Source organism: Drosophila mauritiana, chromosome 2R (genome assembly GCF_004382145.1).
Source record: "Drosophila mauritiana strain mau12 chromosome 2R, ASM438214v1, whole genome shotgun sequence".
Lineage (NCBI taxonomy): Eukaryota > Metazoa > Arthropoda > Insecta > Diptera > Drosophilidae > Drosophila > Drosophila mauritiana.
This window is the reverse complement of record NC_046668.1, coordinates 9,453,379-9,473,891: the sequence shown is the minus strand read 5'-3', so window position 1 is coordinate 9,473,891 and position 20,513 is coordinate 9,453,379. Positions and strand designations below refer to the sequence as shown.

Here is a 20,513-nt window from a genome sequence, read left to right as displayed (position 1 = left end):
ATATATTTTGGCGCCCTTTTTGCCCTGCCTTTTGGGCTTTTGTGCATACCGAAGTTCGTTGGGTGCGCTTTTGACCCAAAACTCGTGCATTATTCAGCTACTCGCCTCCTGGCTTAAAGTGCCGAGATTGCATTTAAAGGAAGCGAGGACGAGGAACCGAACCGTTCGGGGCCCTCAATTAGTCGACATCGACATCGTCGGCATCCATGGCGTTTTGTAATTTCGAGCACTTTTATCTAAATAACCGCATTCAATGGTGCATGCAGCAGCGGCCAGAAACAACAAGGGCCAACAACGGGAATACCAGCTGGCCAATGGTCAATTCTCCGTTCTCGTTGGCAATAAAGTTTCACGGAGCATATCAATTGCTTGCCCTGCGGCTCGCGCTGCCCATCCTATCGTGGATTTTCCTCAATTTTCATCCCTTTTCCGCCTGCACCCCCATTTTGAAAAGCGTATGTGTGGGCAGGGGCAGGGGAAATGTGTAAAACGAGCCAAAACAGCAACAGAAACAATGGCTATCTGCAAACAGCAACCGGCTTGATTGGGGTCAATTCAACATTGCAACAACATTGGTAGCAACATCCTCGCTTCGTTCGATTTTTGCCGTCTGACATTGTGGTTGTTTTATGCCCCCCGTTTCCTTTTTTTTTATTGCCCTGCCCCTGCTGTCTGCCAGCCAGGTTTTTCGTTTTGGTTGTATCGGCGTTTTGTTGTTCAATAATCAACACCCAAAGCTTCGGGCAGGTTGCAGCTGTTGGGGAAAACTAAGAGAACATAAAAAACAATGGGCGAAAAACACACGGCGGGCCAACGGAGCGCAGGATTCAGGATTCCTGTATTTGTGGTTTGGAAAAATAGAATAGCACTGGGGGTTGGCAGTCCAGGTGGTCAGGTGAAAATTGCCGCAAAACTGGCGTAAAGGCGGAGCTCGTTCTATATGCACATGCAGTAGGTGTCAGGCAAACAGCTCATCTCCGGTTTCGCAAAGTTGCTCAAATAATTGCCGAATGGCTTGGTGTCGGCGAGCCGGCAGTGCATTAATTAAGCCTTGACCCCCAAAAAGGACACCTGTCCGGCCGGCCGAGAACAACACACATCTGATCCCCTGAACCCCTGAACCGATGAACTTCCGACATTGTTGGCACTCAAGCGCCAGAAAGTAGGCTCAATCGTATTTGCAATTTCGTTTTAATGGCCATGGAGCAACAGCTTTGCCATGGTTTCGGTTTCGTTGGCAGTGCAGCAACTAATCGGCTTAGTTGCCGTTGGCCAACTGCATTCAAAGTGGCCTAAAGGAGGTGGAAAGATGGCCGGCAGTTTGGGTTTGGGTTCGGGTTCGGTCTCGGGTCACTTGGCTGCCAAACAGTTGTGTTTTTGCGTGTGTGCCACGCAAATGGGCAAATCTCCCAAGCTGTTTCGGATATTTCGTTTATTTTTTGGGGGGCTTTGCCATCGAGCTGAATTGAATGTTGATGTTCTTAGATTTAGTTGGGCTTAAATTGTGCACTTGCTAATTACCGGGGTTCAATGGACACCAGTTGCACGGCCGCACGGACTCCACCGAACTTGCAGCAACAATCGGCTGGCACGCTTTTCCACGGCTTCCCAACGATTTGCAGTTCAGTAGTACATTTTTTGTTACCTTTGCGGCGATTTACTTCGAGTGGTTTCCCTGGCAGTAAAGCTGAGAAAACTGCAAGCTGATACGGTTGTGCACTCAAGGAAATCAATGAACAGGAACTCCTCCCTTTGTGGCCCATACGCCAGGGATGGCTGGCTACCACTCGCACTACCTGTTGCTGCTGCCATGGCAATTACTCAGGTTTACGATTCATTAAATCTTTATGTCGCCGACACATAATGGATTAAAAACGAGGGTTGATGAATGCGAATGAGGCGATGGTGCAGCATTTTGCTACACAATTTCTGGCTGCCCCGTCCCTTTTTACACCTGTTTCGACTTTTATGTATCCTTTTTGCCACTCCTTTTTTGCCCTGTTGTTCTGCTGGTTAAATGGAGTGCAACTAATGGCCACTTTTATTGGAGTCTCGGCTTAAAGACAACGGCTCAGCCTGTATCCTGTGGTTTGCTCTTCCTGATCCTTTCGCAGGACTCGCTCTCCGGGCAATAGAATTGCAAATGCGAACTGCAAAGCGGTCAAATATTTGCCAATTTTTGGATGGTCGATGTCAACTGCAGCATTTGGCGCAATTCTCGCATAAATTTGGCCCACACAAAGTGCTGGAAACCTCGCACCACCGCCCACTGTGCAACCCACCACCCCCTATGCAAATGTGTGTGTTTCCAGCCCCGCACTGCGTGTAAATGAAATGTAAGCAGTGTCGCATATTTCATGACACGCTGCATAAAATACAATCGTATTTTAGTTAACGAACACAGGCTACAAGCTCCACTCCGGGCTTTGTCCACTTTTGTTCCCGGGAATGGCCTCCTTCTGCGAGTATGCAAATTTCGTAGGGGTTTTGGGCAGTAGCTGTAGATGGTGACGGGATGGAGGAGGTGGTGGTGGAGGAGGAGGGGTTACTAACTGAACTTTATGGCCATGTTCCTATCTTATGCCTTGGCCCGCTCCGGTTACATAATCTCTCTCCTGCCAAGGGAAGCGGTAAACTTTGTCCAATTTTGTTAGTTTTGCATTCAGACGGGCAACTTTTGTGGATCTGCTGGTCGCACAGCAATGTTATTAGGCTTCTTGCCATTATTTGATTGTCCCACATAGGAGGGCCAAAAACTTGACCTTAAACTCGGTTGTTTAGTGTAATCTCATTTCATTTGGCCTACTCCCAGCCAAAGAAATACTTGGCCAGCAATTAAGTTTTCGGGACACGGACACATGTTGCTGTTAAGAGCTGGCGGTGTTTGGGATGCCCCAACATTATTACTTTTATCGTGCGACATTGTCAGGAAAAAAACCTGCTTTGTGTACAAATTTGCTATTTATGTGGGGTCACCTCTCCGTTTCCGTTTCCGTTTCTGTTCCATTCTCCACCATTCTGGCAACCAGCAATCGATGAATTGAGCCGATAAAACCCTCGCACACACGCACACTCGCACACACACTCGCCGCATAGAAAATGAAACATTTTTCGGTTTTTGTGCACAGACTAAATGCGTTGTTAAACATGTTTTGGGTCAATATCATAAGCCATGATAGTTATAAGCCACAAAATGTTAGACAAACACTTAAGCAGACACTGAACGATGATGTTGGGATAGCTGCGCGGGGGGAGGGCTTTGGGATCAGGGGATTCAGCACAAAATCCATTCAATGCCATAATAGACACTGAGAATGTTCCACCTTCGTAGTTCGGTGAAAGGAAGGGTGGCTTTCGGCTTTCATATGGTCTGCCGTAAAAATGAAAACCACAGAAATTGCATTTTTCGTCTCGACAGTTTTGTGGGCTCCCCAAAAACTCAGACAATCCGATGTAATATTTGTGTGTGTGTGTGTATGTGCTTATTTTGTCATTTACGTGTATCCTTTAATGCGACCCAAAAAATTAGTTTTTATTGTCACACAAGGACAAGGACAGCAGGCAGCTGTGGCAGTAATAGTGCTAGTGGAAGTGGTAGTGGCAGTGGCAGCGGACTTCAGTTATTAAGCTTTTGTCTTTATTTTATACGTTTTACAATCTCTGTGTCGTCGATGACACTAACACCCACAGCCATAGGACAGGGATCAGATCCAATTCCTGGAACAGGACATGTGCGGTCCTTCCAATTGAATGTGTGCGCATTTTGTGGCCGCCTCTAAATGTGTTTAATAATTTTGACTGTGTGTGTGTGTGGGTTCATGGCTTATGACTCGGATTTCGATTCAGATCGGAATGAAATGTAATTGCCTACTAAGTGGATGTAGATGGGGCGATGGTCAATACCATCGATTGTTTCGAACTCAAAGTAGTTACCGAAATGTGCCTGCAACTCTTAATTGCAAAACAGAGTGGACACACAAGCGCATTTTCCCAGGCAGTCATGTGCAAATTGTGATTGTTTCTGGCTCTGCCCCTCGATTACTCGATTTAGTTGAAGCAGACCAAGCAGAACGGACCCGATAAGCTGTTACAGAATTTAAAAGTTTACCCTGGCTTTAATGCCGGCAATATGGACCACGACATGGAAACATTGGGCCGTTAATAAAGTTCCATTTTGGTTACAGCACACAAAAAATGCAAATGACATTGGCTTTGACTTGACTGACTTTCGGGAAGAGGGCGCGAGTCGCTAGAAGTGCGTTAAATTTATTTATTATCATTGTCAGCGTCATCATTTGGGCAAAGTGTCATTTAGGCCGGGCCAAGGCGGCAACATGCCGCAAAATGACGAAACGAAGCGTGAAGGGGAGCAGGCGGCAACAAGGAGGAAGTAGCAGGGCACAAGGAACAAGGAAAGCCATCGCAATTTGCCTCTGCCGCACAAATAACATCAAGTTCAAAGCTAATGGCGGAGGCAGACAATCTGGGTGGCATTGTGGAGTGGTGGAATGGCCTGCGAGTGGTAGTGGAGCACCAAGGAGCCAAGGAGCTCGTAATCGAAGCAGGGCAGGGCAGCGAGAAAGAATACGGAAGACCGAAATTGTAACGAAAGCGAAAAGCGGGGCACAATGCATGTGGCAAGTGGAAAGTGGCAAAATGTTTGTATAGTCAGGAGCGCTGGGCTGGCGAATGGAGGGTTGGAAATAATGTACGCATTAATTCCTCATTTAAATTCAGCGGCGCGTACAACGCATTAGTTGCCCCGCTCATCCCCCTTGCTTACTTACTACTTTTTTCGGTTTTCTTTCATTCCGATAGCACATTTTTCCGGCGACACTTTTGGGCTCTCCGCGCTCGCCGTCGAGAGTCCTTCGATTGCCTTCGAGGCAGAAATTTCGCTCGGGGCGAAAGTGATCTTCCTGCGAACTCCTTTCAAGCAGCACTACTTGTGTGTGGGTGTGTGCGTGCCAAGTTCCTTTTCGAAATTAGCATAATGCCTGGAATTATGCAACGCTTTTGCCGACTCTCCAGCTCAGTTGCTTAAGTGCACTTTCCACCCGAAAACAAACAAACAAACTGACAAACAACTGCAGCGGGTTTTCTGCGGGGCGGGCAGGTCAAGTAAATCAACGCATTACACTTTGTAATGTGGCTGAATAAGCAGGAGAAGTTGCAGAAGCCGTTGGTGCGAGGAATCGGAGGAGTTGGAGCGTGTTTGGGTATAAGTGCAAATGCAGTGATAATGCCAATAATTCAATTATCCCGCTGCGTCCTTGCCCCTGTCGTCTGTCACCTCCTAGCCAGAGAGCCGGAGAGCCAGAGCCATCAGCCATCAGCCCACCCGCTGGCCCACAGCTCCTTGTCTGGCTTATTGTTATTGCCAAATCGAGTGACTAGTGACTGGCTGATATTGTTGCTGCTACTGCTGCTGGTGGTGCACTTACAACTCCAGAGATTGCAGCCACTTTCTGCTCTCGCCCCTCCACCGCACACCCTCGTATTAAGAAGTCACTTAGCTGACAGCCAGATAACAAGGAGCTGCATCCCCATCGCCAGGACTCTTCAGTGAAGGAGGATGGGCTGGTGGGGGTGACTGGAGGCTGCACAGCAGGACGTAAATTGAAAACAATAGTTGCAATCCAAACGACACATGAAACGTATCAATCTGTGTGTAATCTCCAGGCATGTGTGTGTAAAGATATAAATATGTGAGGCACATGCTGCAATATGTGCCAAACATGCTGACCGTAATTTTACACCTGCAATAATTACAATGATTTTGAATGGAATTTACAACTATGCAAAGGAATTTTGGTATGACTACTTGCCGCCCGAACAGGGACCTGTGAATAAATAACATAATTGTAATTCCACACATTATGATTGCTTATAAACATATTCATTCTAAGGAGAACTCAAAGGGATATATATTTCCATGTTTGCAAGCACAGGGACCCTGTGTCTTCTAGAGGGAAATATGGAATATCGTATACAATTGGTTTCGATGGTCGTTAGAAGTAACTATCTTACAAGAGGAGATGACACCTTTGGGTTTACTGCGCTCATCTTAAATGGACCAGTGCTGGTCTTAAAGTGCTTTCTTCGCTTCCACTTGGGGCGGCATTAATTGTTGGCATAATTCCATTACGTTTCCTTCATTAAAACTTTCAAAAGTGGGGGCGGGCAGCACGACAACACAAATGGAAAACGGAAAAATGTTCGCCAAACATTTCCCTCGGGCCGAGGGCTCTCACTGGAATTATGGCTCATTAAATGACATAATGCAGGCGGCGGAGGAGAAGCCAAAATTGTATTTGTGTAGCGCGCTCTTCGGCGCCGGCAGATGCTTCTCGGCACCATGGTCCTGGATTTGGGATACTGGATACTGGGTCCTGGTCCTTGGGGCTTGCTGCTCGGCTGCTGTTGAAGCATTTTTGTAACCGCAGGCCCATTGCCGCCCGCTGTTGTCTGCTAATGTCTTTCTAATACACAGACACGCACCGAGAGGAGGGGCTCACACTCACACACTCGCACACTCGCACACACTCACACACACACTGGGGCGCTGAAATCGCAGCGGGACATTCAGGACACTTCGCAGACATGTGCCGCATAATAGTCACGGCTTGATTTTTCTCACACAGCAGCTTTTCCTTGAGGCATGCGTATGTTCCTTAACTGCCGTTGCGTCTTTTTCAATTACACACATAATTAAATATGTTCCGCCGACCAAGGACGTCGGTTGGGGGTGGGCGTGGCATCCCGCTGGGAAAGCCCCAAAAAGCCAGCGGTATTTTCCATTCCAGTGCGTGCCAGGACGAGGATGTGTCTTTGTGCGAGTAAGTGTGAGTGTGCCAAGCAGACAAATACTCGAAATCTCTCCCAATTGTGCGATACTCCCGCCCATATCCATATCCATTCCGTTCCCCTTCCACCGCCGCATCGCATTTGTGGACTTTAATAAACATGCTAGATAATTAAATTTAATCGCAGGCTTTTATTTTACATTAGCATGTGTGGCGGGCACACACACACACTCACTTGCAACCCCGGGAAATGACAGACTCTATTTGCTGTGGCCAAATTCAATTTGCCACCAAAGTCCTGGATCGCTTGGTCCTTGGGCAAACATTTCATTTCATCCGGTTTGGCTCAAAATTTTATTTGCTCGTGCCGCACACAATGGGAGTTCTCTTGAGAACTCAAATGCTCTAGACTCGGCAAACAATTTGCGGCTAGATAATTGCAAAAATTTAAGGATTTCGTTTCAGTATTCCTTTTTCCAACTTTCCATTGTGGCGGCGGCTCAGTCACAAGCGTTCTTCCCATAACAAGTTTAGCCTAAAAGTGTGCCAACATCCTTCGCATCTGCAGAATCTCCCCGTTTTGGTCTGGTCTGGTCTGGCCTGGTAATCTGTGAGCCAATAAATTTATGCCGAAATATGTCTATTCTTTTTTTCCGGCTTGTCAAAATCTGGGTTCCACTTTGCCATGGGGATATAAATACAATTTGCAGGTTTTAATAACCGCAGCTGTCACCACATCGCCTAAGTGCATCGCATAAACCAGCTCCGAGTTAAAACACAGTTCCGGGAAAGTCCAAAAAGTGGAAAAAAGCAAATGGGAAATGGGGAACCACAATTTAGGATCAGAAACAGGAGCCGGAATAGAAATAGAAATAGAAAACGAAAACGAAACATAAGGCAGACGGCAAATAAACGCCACGGAAATGAGGATTTTTATGTGGCCCAAAGTGGAGCGACATAAATTGCTGGCAAAAAGTGCGCAAAAGTGTTTTGTTGTCACCCTCCGCTCCAGTAATATCCACGCATCCTAGACGGGCAAATAAATTTCTATTAAACACAAATGAGGAGCAGAAAAAAAGTTTTCCTAAGAAAGTAGAAAAGTTTTACTCACACATGGGGGGAAAATGTTTTCTTCCCTTTTTGGAGAAGTTTGCGCCAACAATAATTATGTTGATTACAACAAAGAGTCAACTTTTGGCCTCTTCAATCTGCTGCTAAGTGTACTTCTTGCTGTTGTTAAGGGCTTAAGTAGGAAACCCGTCAATATCCATAATTATATACATACATGCACGTTGTTTACGAGAATTACGGATATTATTCAACGCAGCTACCGAATTGTTGGCCATAAAACCCACTAGTCGGCTTACACTCGTTTAATCTGGGCTTCCTTGTTGGATATGGTTAGACCATCTGAATTAATAACACAGGTAGTGGCATATATTAGGGCTTGGACGGATGACTGGCTGGCATTTCAAAGTGGTTGCAATTAGATTTTGCACTTATCAATAATAATTCGCATTTTCGAACCCATTTGCACCGCCCACAGAGCATGCAATATCTGCCTGTGGTTTTCTCTCGTTAATTAAAATCCTTGCATTTAGTTGTTGGCCAAATTCGAACTGGCCAGCGCTCTCCGCAACAATGCCAGCCGTCCTGGCAACACTGCTAATTATCCTAATTGCCGAGTCAGAGATAAAGGATCATAATTAGTTTGATAATTGGGTTTTAACATGGCGAACGGCTCGCCATATTGTTGTACCACCCCCACAAAAACAAAAAAAAACACCAGCTAAGCTGTCATTGTTTTCTATAAATTGGCCAGGAGCTGAACTGCACTCCCGCCGGCCATCAATCAGGTGTTCCAAGGTGCGAGTATCTGTATCTACACGGCAGTCCTTGTTCGCCGGCAGCAATTTGAAAGTCGCGTCTAATCTTTGGCCTGTTGGCCCACGTGATTTGTTTGCAGCATCGCCGTTGCCGCGAGCAGCAAAAGCGGCGGGGCATAAATCAAAATGCCATTTTTGATAGTACTTCCCTTGGCCACCTGCCACCCACCCATCACCCCCCGAAGGCCACCCAAAACAATATATCAAATTGCTTTTGCATTGCGCGCATGTAACATTTTATTTAGATTTCAGCTCAAAGATTGCCCCCCGCCAGCATTGTCTGAGTGAAAATAAAAGAGGAAAAGCGGGCGGGAAATGCACCGGCAGCAGCAACACAAGCGGCAGCAGCAGCCGCCCATTAATCATGTGTTGTGTGTGCTGAGGCCAAAACCGAAAGTCTAAGCCCGATCCAGAGACCCTCAGCCATTATCCCGATTCATAAACCATTATAGTTTTCCCTGTTCTCGGGCGAGCTCAGTGCTACATTCGTGGCAGAAAGGGTTGCGCAAATTTATGTGTTGCAATTATTTTCTTGAAATAACACTTAAAGTGATTTACGCGGCGGGCATGTGTGAGATCTGGAAAAATGGTCAAAGCGGGCCCTGTTCGACCCTTCTGCTGATGCGGCTGCTTATTCCGACTCATTGGTTTTCTGCGCTTTGCATCGCACTTAATAAGATTTGTTAGCAGCCCCAATCAAATTGGGATTCCCCTAATTTGAACAGGGGTCCCCTACAAATGGCCGGCCAAATTGCCGTTCATGTGTTCAATTTGTGGCTGACTTGGGTGACTTTAAGAGGGTCGCAGGACACCGAAATTCCCCAGTCACTTCCCCCCTAAAAAAAAAAGATTCCCGCCCCTTATTGGCAGCAGTGCATCGAAGGGGCGTGGCAAGTGCCGGCGGCATGTTTGCAGTTTGCTGTTTACCGTGCGCACACCACTTGCAACGAGTTGCGAAATGAGTCCGCTCGAGTGGAGCGCAGATCAAAGGAACCGCCCGCCGGCGGCGCACCAACCACCCGTCCAACCGCCCAGTCAGCCACTGAAGCACCCACTCCAGCGAATCACCTGGCGGCGGCCCCTTTCATGTGCACTTAATTGTCGCCTCCATTAGGCAAAGTCAGGCGCCCGAAAGTATGCAACCGGCAATAAATCCAATGCGCAAAATTATTACCTGTAATTGCGGCAGGCATAAAGCATAATTTGAAATTTATGTTTATGTTTCTGGCCGCGGGCAGCGTCCCTAAATTATCAGCTTAATGTGCTCGAAAATGCTGGCAATGTGTAAGCCAGGCAAATTGAATTGGGCCACAGCAGCCATTAGCCACCCTCAACGCCCTAATGGACCAACATATTCATGAACTTTCGCTTTTTGCTTCCTCCATCCACAGACCTGCTACGAACTGGAGCGCTATCTGCGGGATGAGCCCAAGCTGCAGAAGAAGATGCACAGCAATCTGGACAATCCGTGGGACATATTCTCCACACCCGCCCGCCTGCTCGAGGAGCTGAAGATCAAGGAGCAGCACCTGGACACGATCTCGACGACCTCCTCGGTCTCGTCCAACTGCTCGGGCACCTCTTGGGATAGCAATGGCTCCCAGGCACTGAGCTGCTCGGTGCTGGTTAAGCAGGAGCGGATCGACGAGGAGGACGACGACGTGGGCTGTGACGACAAGCTGAGCGTGCTGCTCGCAGCCCCGCCCTCGGCCATCTCCCCCAATCCCAGCATCGGCAGTGCGGGCAACATGACGCCCACCAGCATCAGCAACAGCAGCAGCATCAGCAGCAGCAATAGCCACAGCAATAGCAACGGCAACACCACCGGCAGCAGCAACATCATCGCCAGCCCGCTGAGCAGTCTGGGCAGTGGCAGCACCATCACAGTCAGTTCCCGCAACAGCTCGGCGCCGGGCATCAAGGTGCGCGTGGTCCAGGCCAAGAATCACCCGGGCAGCAATGCGAGAATGCACCTGGGGCATGTCCAGGACTTCGTGCTGCCCACGCTCACGCCGCCCTCTTCGCCAGAGTCCAACCTGCGCAGCCACAATTACGCCCAGCAGCTGGAGGCCAACGATTTGGCGGCACTGATACAGCAGCAGCAGCAGCAGCAACAGCAGCAGCAGCAGCTCCATCCACAGCCCGGCAACTCCACACCCGCTACAGCAATCCTGCGCTTCACCAGCCAGAGCAATCCCACAATGACGCAACTGCAGCAGCAGCAGCAACAGCTGGCCGTCCAGCATTTGAGCATATCGCCACAGGCCCTTGGCCACAGCAACATCGGCAGCAACTCGCCCAAGAGCAGCAGCAGCAGTAGCAGCAACAGCAGCAGCAACAGCAGCAGTAGCAGCCACAGTAGCAGCAGCAGCATCAGCGGCAGCAGCGACCAGCCAACACACAGCAACATTCCGCGCAGCACCATCGTCCGCCTGACGACGGCCAACGGGAAGCCAGGAGCGGCTGGCATCAGTCTGGCCCGGGTCATCCAAATGCAGAACAACGGCAATGCCAATGTTGCCGCCGTGCTCAGTGCAGCAGCCAACAGCGGCAGCAGCAGCAACAGCAGCAGCAACATCAATGGCAGCAGCAACACCAGCAGCAATAGCATCAACACCGCGACGCCGCAGCAACAGGTGCTTTCGCAACGGTCGGAAAAGTCGGCGAATGGTGAGTTTCACTAGTACTTGACCCAGTTCGAAGCCTCATCCATGTTTTTTGTGACCCGCAGGCTCCTCGAAACCGCACCACCCGCGCCAGCATCACAGCGATCACAGCCCGGACGCCAAGCGGCGGATACACAAGTGCCAATTTCTGGGCTGCAAAAAAGTCTACACGAAGAGCTCGCACCTGAAGGCCCACCAAAGAACGCATACAGGTGAGTCGCCCCGAAAAATATGAATGCACTGAATGAGTGCGGTGAGAAGAAGTGTGTGCGATGTGTGTGCCACTGACAGATCCGAATTTCCAACTGCCACAGTCGGCAATTAAAAGCGTGTGCCCCGGGAAAGGGGCCGGCGAATCCCCAACGCACCTGCATCACCGCCTGCCACTGCCCATGCCCCTCCTCCTACTCATCCACCGGTGCTCCTGCCCAATAAATCAGAGGCCTGCGACAACAATGTCCTCGGCAGAGTTCCCTGGGACAGGCAGGAGTGACATGTTGCATTGTTTGCGCGACACCGTCCTTTGTCCAGGCTCCACTTTCCACAGCCTTGCAGTCGCGGCGGGAAAACCAGGCAAAAACATGCAATGGGCTGGATGATGTAAACGATGAATGGAGCAGTGGCAGGAGCCGGGGAGGAACCAAACGGGGTTGGGGCACCGGCAATTGGGCACCAAAAACAACCTCATCGCCTGACAGCAGACGATGCTTGAAATTTCAATAAAAATCGCATAATTCAAACATGAAATATTGGTCACACACACACACTCGTGCAGCAAGCGTTGAAATGTAATTTTATTACAACCACATTCGAACACGAGAGAGCAAATCTATTGATTTGGGCTCCACTCGGTTGGTTGTGTGCGTGTGCGCTTACAAGAGCTTTGCCAGCGAACACTTAACCCATAAAATAGAAAACCAAAATCCATTTCAAGTTCTGCCAAAAAGTGGGCAAAAAAAGTTTGCAGTTGCTGGCGAACAACATTTGTGCGCATTCAGTTAAAACTTGTGCACTCAGAAAAAAAATTGAATGGTTTTTCCAAATTTCAAAAGAGTTTAAGTTCAATTGATAGCTAGGAAAACATTTTAGCAAGCACAAAAATTAGACATATGTACCATTAAGTTTCAGTTCGAAACCCCATGAAAACTGAGAACTTTGCCTGATTTTTCCATCTGCAGAAATAGGAGCTTGCTTTATGAGTTGTGGTAGATTCATTCTTTGTTTTGGCTTGTCAGTTTTCGGCTTGGGGCACCGCAGGGGTGGCACCAACAAATCATTTGGCACGCACTCAAATGCCAGGCAAATGATTTTGCAATGCCGTTGCCAAACCATTCATATCCAAGAGAAGGCTGACTTTCTGGAGCGGTGCCGAATCGATGATACCCTGGATAAAGAGCTGCCTGTATGTGTGGGTTTTTGTTTACTTATGCATGCAAGTGTTCCCAAGTCGCATTTTGTTCTTTGCCAGCCCAGCCCATGTTTGGTTCGCAAATGAAATTCAGGCCTCGCAAATTTCTCACTCAAGTCGACAATGGTTATGGCCATGTATATGTGGGTTTGTTTGTCCAGTGCCCGAATGTTGGTCAAAGCTGCTCGGTTACTGCCGAAATGGCCCCTTGAAGGCGTGGCCATCACAGAGGGCGCATAAGGAAGATTCATGTGCAGCTCAAGGCTTAGGCCCATCCTGCCACTTTGTGGCGAGTGTCAACAGCAGCAACTTTCTGTGACGGCCGCAGGATATTGCTCAATTTATAAATTTACTTTGGCCCCGGGCCGCTGGGGCTTAACATTTTAATTAACATCGAATTCCGGACCTGCTGCCGCTGTTGTTTGCCCTTGCCACAGGAAAGCCAAAAGCCTTTGGCCCAATAAAAATCCATAACAGTCAAAGTTTTTGCTCATAACTCTCAGTTTATCTTGGGCAAAACCGAAGCCGAAGCCAAACTTAACTGAATACAAGCGCCCTTCCTGCTGTTGGCGCCTTGTTTTGTTGCCTCAACAGCTTTAAGTGTTAATTTTGCCAGGAAAAGTTCTATAGTGTTCCTTGAACCTGAGGAGTTTTTAATTAATTACACATGTTCAACTACTGGCAAGTGCAGCGGGGCAGATAGGGAAAACCCCGGTGAGACCAATAAATCAAAAGCCAAGGTGTTGGCCCGACGATAAGATTGAAACATTTGATTTGGCACCGAAAAGCGGAAAAGCTCGGCAAAAACGGGCAAAAAGAAGAATTTTATGAATGGGGGGAGCCGGGCGGAAAAAAGGAAAACGTAATTATTTTAATGATACCATGGAGACCAGGCGAGGTTTTTTAAATTAAAGAAAACCTAATGAATTACGTTTTTTGCATGGCAAATGAAGCTCAGCTCGGCAGAGAATTTCATTAGAGCGCCTAGATGGAGGATTCTTTAAATGTTGGCGCATTTGAAAAGCGGACGCATGCGAATAATTGATGACGAGCTATTATTTAGTTGCCAAACAGTGTCCTTGAACATTTTCCGGGGGAATTTGGGCGGAACAGACAGTGATATTAATTTGATTTGGGTTTTCGAGCGCACTTCCTGCATTTCCTCCTGTGGCTTTTGCCATCTATCCATTCCCATTGCCATTTCCATTTGCATTTCCATCTGCCCGTCGCCATTTAATTAGAAACCCATTCGAGCACACTGGCCACACACACCGAACAGATATATATGTATATATATTTATCGGCCCAATTGAATATCAATTAAAGCGACATTTGGCGAAATAAAATCCTCCTCGCAAACTTTGGCCACAAACGATTTCAATTAGTTAAACGCAGGCGACTATAAAAGTGCCAGAGTGGCATGCAAGCAGAGTCTGGAAAAGCCGGGAAAGCCGGCAAAACCAGGAAAAGCGCCGAGACGCCGAAGCCGTTAAGAAAAGATTACAAGTGCAATCAAGTGAAAAGACGCAAACAGACCATAAAAATTGTGTTGAGTGCAAAAGCCGAGGAGGCATCGAGCAGCTCCATAAAAAGGCGAGCCACCGAGGAAAAGGGATTCCTCAGCCATTTCCCGACCACCCGCTCCCCCACCCACCCCCGCTTTTCCACATCGCATGTCCCGCCGGTGCATTCTTTCCTATTGCCGGGCGAAATTAAAACCCAGCGCCAAGTGAAATTTATAAAATATTAACTGGCTCCATTCGCTGCTCCTTTTTCTCCACTTTTTTGCTAAGCGGTTGCATTGGCGGTCCTCCATCGTGGCCGCCTCCTTATTGCCTTTAAACAAGTTACAAGTGCAGTGCTGGCTTTATGGCCTGCCAGTGCCACAGAATCGCAGCTGAAACTATCAATATATATATGTGTATATATGCGGACAAACGGCTGAGGTTAAGTTTTAACTGCGTTCGGCTCAATAAATTAACATGGCGACGTCTCGGCGCGATTGGAGGAAATAAAAGCAGGCGAAAATCGCTTAACCCAGTTGCCGATTGCCTTGGCTGGCTGTTTGGCTTTTTGGCGTTTTGGCCCGAGCCCGTGGAGCTGCATCGCGGCTAACAATGTCAGCTCAGATGACTTGCCATGAAAACTAATTAAAGGGCTGCCGCTGCATTGGGCGGAAAAACGCGAAAGCGGAAAACCATCTTGCTCCACATGCGCGGTCATTGCATACATGTACTTTAGGGTCCGGCCCGTTGAAATGGCCAATATCCAGAGCCTGAGTAATGGCCAACTATTGGGCCAGGTCCGCTGGGTGCTTCAAAGAGGGTAGGGAAAGGGAATGCCGATTGTCTGTTAATATCATATATATGAATTATGCTAAGTAAATTGTATATTTTAATCAATAGGCAAATTGGGTTTAATCGTAGAAAACATATTTCCCAAAGCTAAACCAACTTACCACACACAGCACTTTATTAAGAACTCTCATATTTAAATTCTTTAAAAGAGGGTATCCAATTAGTCAGTTATTGGCGCATCGCCTACGTTTTGTTGTTGCCTCGTTTCGGTTTCATTTCGTTTTTGGTTTCGTTTCGTTTTGCCGGGCCACTTCAATGGCCAGATAACACGGCCATTTTGGGTGCTTTATCGCTGCTTTTGGCCCTCGGATTGCCGACCGCCTGCTGCCAGCTCTTTTGCCGTTTAAATGCACTTCAATACGAGACTCTTGGGGGTCGCATCCTAGATCTCTGGGCCTGCACTTTGTGCATTTGACGCTGATTTACACAGCCAGAGAGGAGCGGCAGGATGACTGCAGGGATGCCCAGAAACAGAGAAAAACTGATAAAGAGCGAGAGGAGTGTAGCCAACAAACTGCCAAAGACAACGATATGTGTGCGAGTGTGCATTCCCTTATTTATTGCCAAATGCTTCGATTCCCAAACAGTTCTGACAACATGCCAAAGTCCAAGTGGCTGTCACCCACACTCGCTGCCATTAGATGCACCTATGTACATACAGCACTTTCCAACACAATCGGCATTCACCAAGGTATTCACCAACGAAATCAACAACATATTTAGCTGAAGAATTGATCCAACGAAATTAGCAACATTTTCTTAAAGAGGTTTTACTGTAAAAACCAAACGAATCAAAAACATATTTATCTAGAAAATTTAATATATGTATATATTAGTATAAATTTAATAGTATATTCACCAATCATTTTTATGAATGAATTACCAACAACTTGACCAATAAATTCACCAAAATTCCTTACTAGCTATAAAAAACTTAAAAGTTTAAAACAAGTATGATCAATACGAGGGCGTTCACGGACAAATTTATCAAGAACTCACCAACACATATCCAGTGGCACACGCACAGTTGCGACTTGAGCTATGGCCAAGTGTAAACAAATGGAAATTAAGACAGCCGGCAAGTCCGAGCTCCGGTCAACGGAAGGGTTGGAAAGCTGGGGAAAATGGTAGCGGGAAAATGGCAGCGGGAAAATGGGAGGAAAGCCGCAAGTGCATAATGTGAAATTGAGCACGGAAATATCACACATTTCCGCATGCATTAAGTTTTAAGCCAAGTCTATGTGTGTGTGAGTGTGTATGGTATGCGTTACAAAGTTTTCCACTCAGCTTTATGCATTTTTCTTGGCTGTCGTCGTCTACTTGCCGGTTATCTCGCTCCATTTTCCATCTTTTTTTTTCTTCTTCTCCAGCGGCAGCAACGGCGGCAATTTCCTGCCTCGGCTGCTGTTTGTCTTTTAAACTGAAATAATTTTCCCATTTTTTCTTTTTTTTTTTATTCGGGGGTTCGGGCCGGGTTTTCGTATTTTTTCAGTGTGTTCTTTCTGGCACTGGCCGGCTTTACACCCCGCTCTATTCAGGTCGTTCTCGCTCTGGCCCTCGCATTTTTAGGTTCCTCTTCGTTTTTTGTTGCTTTGTGTGAAATTACAACTTCTGCATTTCCTTTTCCTTTCGCCTGGCTGGTTTTCGCCATGGCTCTGTTTCTGCTTTTGATTCTGATTCTGGTTTTGGCCCTGGCTCTGGCTCTGGCTCTGTTTCAGTTTCTGTTTCTGGTTCGGGATCCTGCTCTGGTTGGCTTTTGGCGCTACTCGGCGGCTTGTATCCTTTGAGGCTTTTGGCACGCATGAAAAATGTTGGCAAAGGACCGCGCTTGGCACACCGTCGACGCCGACTTTAGCATCTTTTCGTTCCGTTTCGTTTTGGTTCGGTTTTAATTTTACAGTTTTTCATTTTTAATTGTCTTAAATTCCTGACTGCTTGTGCGTTTTGCCCGCTTCACCCGCTCTTCCCACCCCGCCCTCTGTTTACTCGTGTTTTACTTTATGCATATTTCTCGTCCGTGGAGCGCGCCAGCGTCGAAAAAGTTTTTTCATTTGGCAGGCGCGTGCTAAATAAAAAATTATTCCCCAAACTCTAGCCCTTTTTTCCTCCCAGAGCACGCATATTTATGCGCTTTATTGTTTGCGCTGCAGCAGCGAAGCAGCGGTGAAATTGCAGCCACTTTCCACTGCGGCAGTTTCTAGACACTGGAAAAAATGTTCTTGATTCGAAAGGATTCGGGATAATTGCTCTCACAATAAGCAAAGGACCCGAATGCGGCGATTCTTTGCGGGAAAATGGTGCCTGATCACCATTGATACAATGTTTTCATATTTTTTATATATATCTATAAGTATATATACTGTATAATGTAAGGTAAGACCAAAATAATTAAACTAGAATGCAAAACATAATACCAATAGTATACAATTGAAGAATATTCCCTGGAACTATGATATGATATAAGTTTTTTGTGCACATTTTAGTTTTGCCATTTTGAATGTAACTTATTTAATAAGAGTTTTCCGCCCTTCCTTCCCGTTGCAGGTGAAAAGCCGTACAAGTGCTCCTGGGAGGGCTGTGAATGGAGGTTTGCGAGGAGCGACGAGCTGACCCGCCACTACCGCAAACACACAGGTGCCAAGCCGTTCAAGTGCCGCAACTGCGATCGCTGCTTCTCGAGGTCCGATCACCTGGCGCTGCACATGAAGCGCCACATGTGAGGCGAGATTTAAGCAGGGCCATCCGGAAAAGCCGGGAAATCCAGAGGCGGAGTGGAGGAGGAGGAATCCAGCGGAAACTGTGTGCCATCAAGGAACGATGAAAAACTTGCGTAACGCTAATCAAAACCACTTTATTCGTGGAGCATGAGGGGTGGGAAAGTAATCAAGGAAAAAACCAACTAGGAAAACATCACAACACAAGCACAAAGATGGAAATTCAAGTTCTCTGATTCCGATTGACATTTGTGTTGCCATTATTGTCGCCGTTATCGTTTTCGTTATCGTATGGTTATCGTCGTTATCGTTTCAATTGCAAATTCGATTTGTTTCAATGCCTTGTTAAGAATAAGTTTAAGCTTTAGCAGCCTGATCGCATTTCCCCATTCACACCTAGCATTTAGCCGCAAGTTCTGAACAAACAGCAAAAATTGTGTACAATTTACCAAAGCTAAGCTGATTTCTTTAATTAGTAAAGCAGCGACAAAAATCCAGCATTTGCTAGGAAAAATACAAAAAAATAGTAACTTAATTAAAAATAATATTTTTGTTTTCATAATGTGAACACTGCCAAAATGAAAATGTAAAAAAAAAGCAAACAAAAAAAACAAAAAACTAAAAGCTAGAAAAAATATATGTACATGTAAAGAATTATGATAAGTAATTAGTTTCATATGTCAGCATCAGTAAATAGAAACACAAATACAAGAAAAAAGTAAAAGTGCAAAATATGTTTTAAACAAAAAGAGAGAAAACAGAAAACGTTGAAAATGCTTATTTTCTTAATTTAATTTTAAATGTATTTTAAGTGTTGCCTAGGTCTGAAAATTTTCACATTTCACCGCACCACTCAAAATTGGAAAGCTATAAACATAAAGTTTATTGAATGCCTAAATTAAATTTAATTGATATTCGGAATATGACATAAATGCAATTTGGTTGCTCTGTTTTTAATGAATATACGTAATTATTTAATGTAAACAATTTCTCTTATGCATTGCCTAAGTGATGGAAAGTATTACGAACACATTTTGATACGTTTAACTAATTTAATCAAAATTTGTATTCTCAATCGAAAATCGAAACAAAATTTACCTTCGACTTAACATACAAATTCTTCTTTACGTGCCTCATTAATGTTAATTTAATCAAATCAATCAATTCCTTTTTAGCTAAGCCCACATTTATTCGGAACCCTCTTTATTTGCGGTAGACTTAAAAATTTCATTGGATCTTTAATTTTTTTTATTGCGTGCTGCTTCTTATTTTGTAGTTTATCATTTCCTCATTCTTGTTTATAATGATTTGTTTATTTTTAATTATTTTTAAATAAAGAAAAAGTATGTGAAAAGCGAATGTTTCCACGGACTTATCATTTTACACCAGCACCCCTCAGCAAATGAAACACGACATCAAAGTATACAACGTTGATCGAGATATCGGTCAATCATTATGGTTTGTGTGATGAGAAATTCTGTGATCCAGAGAACAACAACAACAAAATAGCTAAGGCAAAGAAAAATAATGGGAAAACCAAAAACCAATGACAAGCAGGCAATCAACTGCAGCACACATGCACTAAAAATGCTATAGGAAAACGTATATGGGGCTTATGGTGGGGAAAAGTTCTCTCCAATTGTTCCCAAGAAAGAGGAGCATAAAAGTTAAGAAAAGCTCTTCATATATATATATATATAAATGTTTATGTACATACAAACACGAAATACAGTTTGACTCCTTTTCTAGCTTTATTCTCACTGATTGTCGATGACGGGTAGAGAATTTTGACGATTTCGACTGCAATCGTGGTCGATATCAATATGTACGGTGTTGCTTGTGCTTTGTGTCATTTGAGTGTTATCGTATTTGTATGTATCTGTATATCAATCAGATCAACTCGCCACGAAACGGATAATCCCAATAGACCCCATGGGGTCCTTCCAGTTCCAGAATCCCGTTTGGCTTCCAAGCGAAAATTGCACTGAACAATACTTAATGAATACGTGAAAATCCAAATCCAAATCCAATACCAATACGATGTGTCAAAAATGCTTCAATCAGTTTAGTCTAACTTTTGAGAGAAAACCGAAAACGAACAAAAAAAAAACAAAAGCAGTAAAATAGAAATCCCGAATATATAAAATATTTTGTATAGAAAACCTTTAAACTAAAATCGAAAGCGTAAGGCAAATTTAGATCCTAAAGCAGATATTCGATAGTCACGAGCGCAGAGTGAGCGAGACAGTATAGATATGGATAAACAAGAATATATATATATATATATGTATTTTACAACCGAAGAAGTGTATTTTAAAATGAGAAAATTAAACAAAATTATTGTGTAAAAAGCTAAAACAAAATGAAAGACTGGTCAACGAGGTGTTCCGCGTTTATGCAACAATTGCAAAATAGAAAAAGTAAACAAATATATATATATATATATACATATATATATGTACACGTACGAGTGTAAGAGATTTCGAACCCGAAGGATTAAGCTACTGTACTCCCAATCGCATATAGTGTTCGATGTGCGAGCCCATGAGCGATTAGTTTAAGACCCATTCGATCATTTCGATTATCCGATTCGGCAGCAAAACTACGCATACGTAAGAGGGAAGGCCTTGCCGCGATCCCGCAATTAAAGTTAATGAAGTACGAATTTTAAGTAAC

General features: G+C 45.5%; 1 protein-coding gene across 1 annotated transcript in view; it reads left to right on the top strand.

Moving 5' to 3' along the window:
- LOC117138487 (Krueppel-like factor luna) overlaps positions 1 to 18,419 on the top strand; it is a 108,714-nt gene extending 90,295 nt beyond the window's left edge. The window contains exons 3-5 of the mRNA XM_033300617.1: positions 10,084 to 11,362; positions 11,424 to 11,570; positions 17,668 to 18,419. Of these exons, the coding sequence (XP_033156508.1) occupies positions 10,084 to 11,362; positions 11,424 to 11,570; positions 17,668 to 17,843 (1,602 nt within the window). The 3' untranslated portion in view covers positions 17,844 to 18,419. The remainder of the gene's footprint in view (positions 1 to 10,083; positions 11,363 to 11,423; positions 11,571 to 17,667) is intronic.
- The last annotated feature ends 2,094 nt before the right edge of the window (positions 18,420 to 20,513 follow it).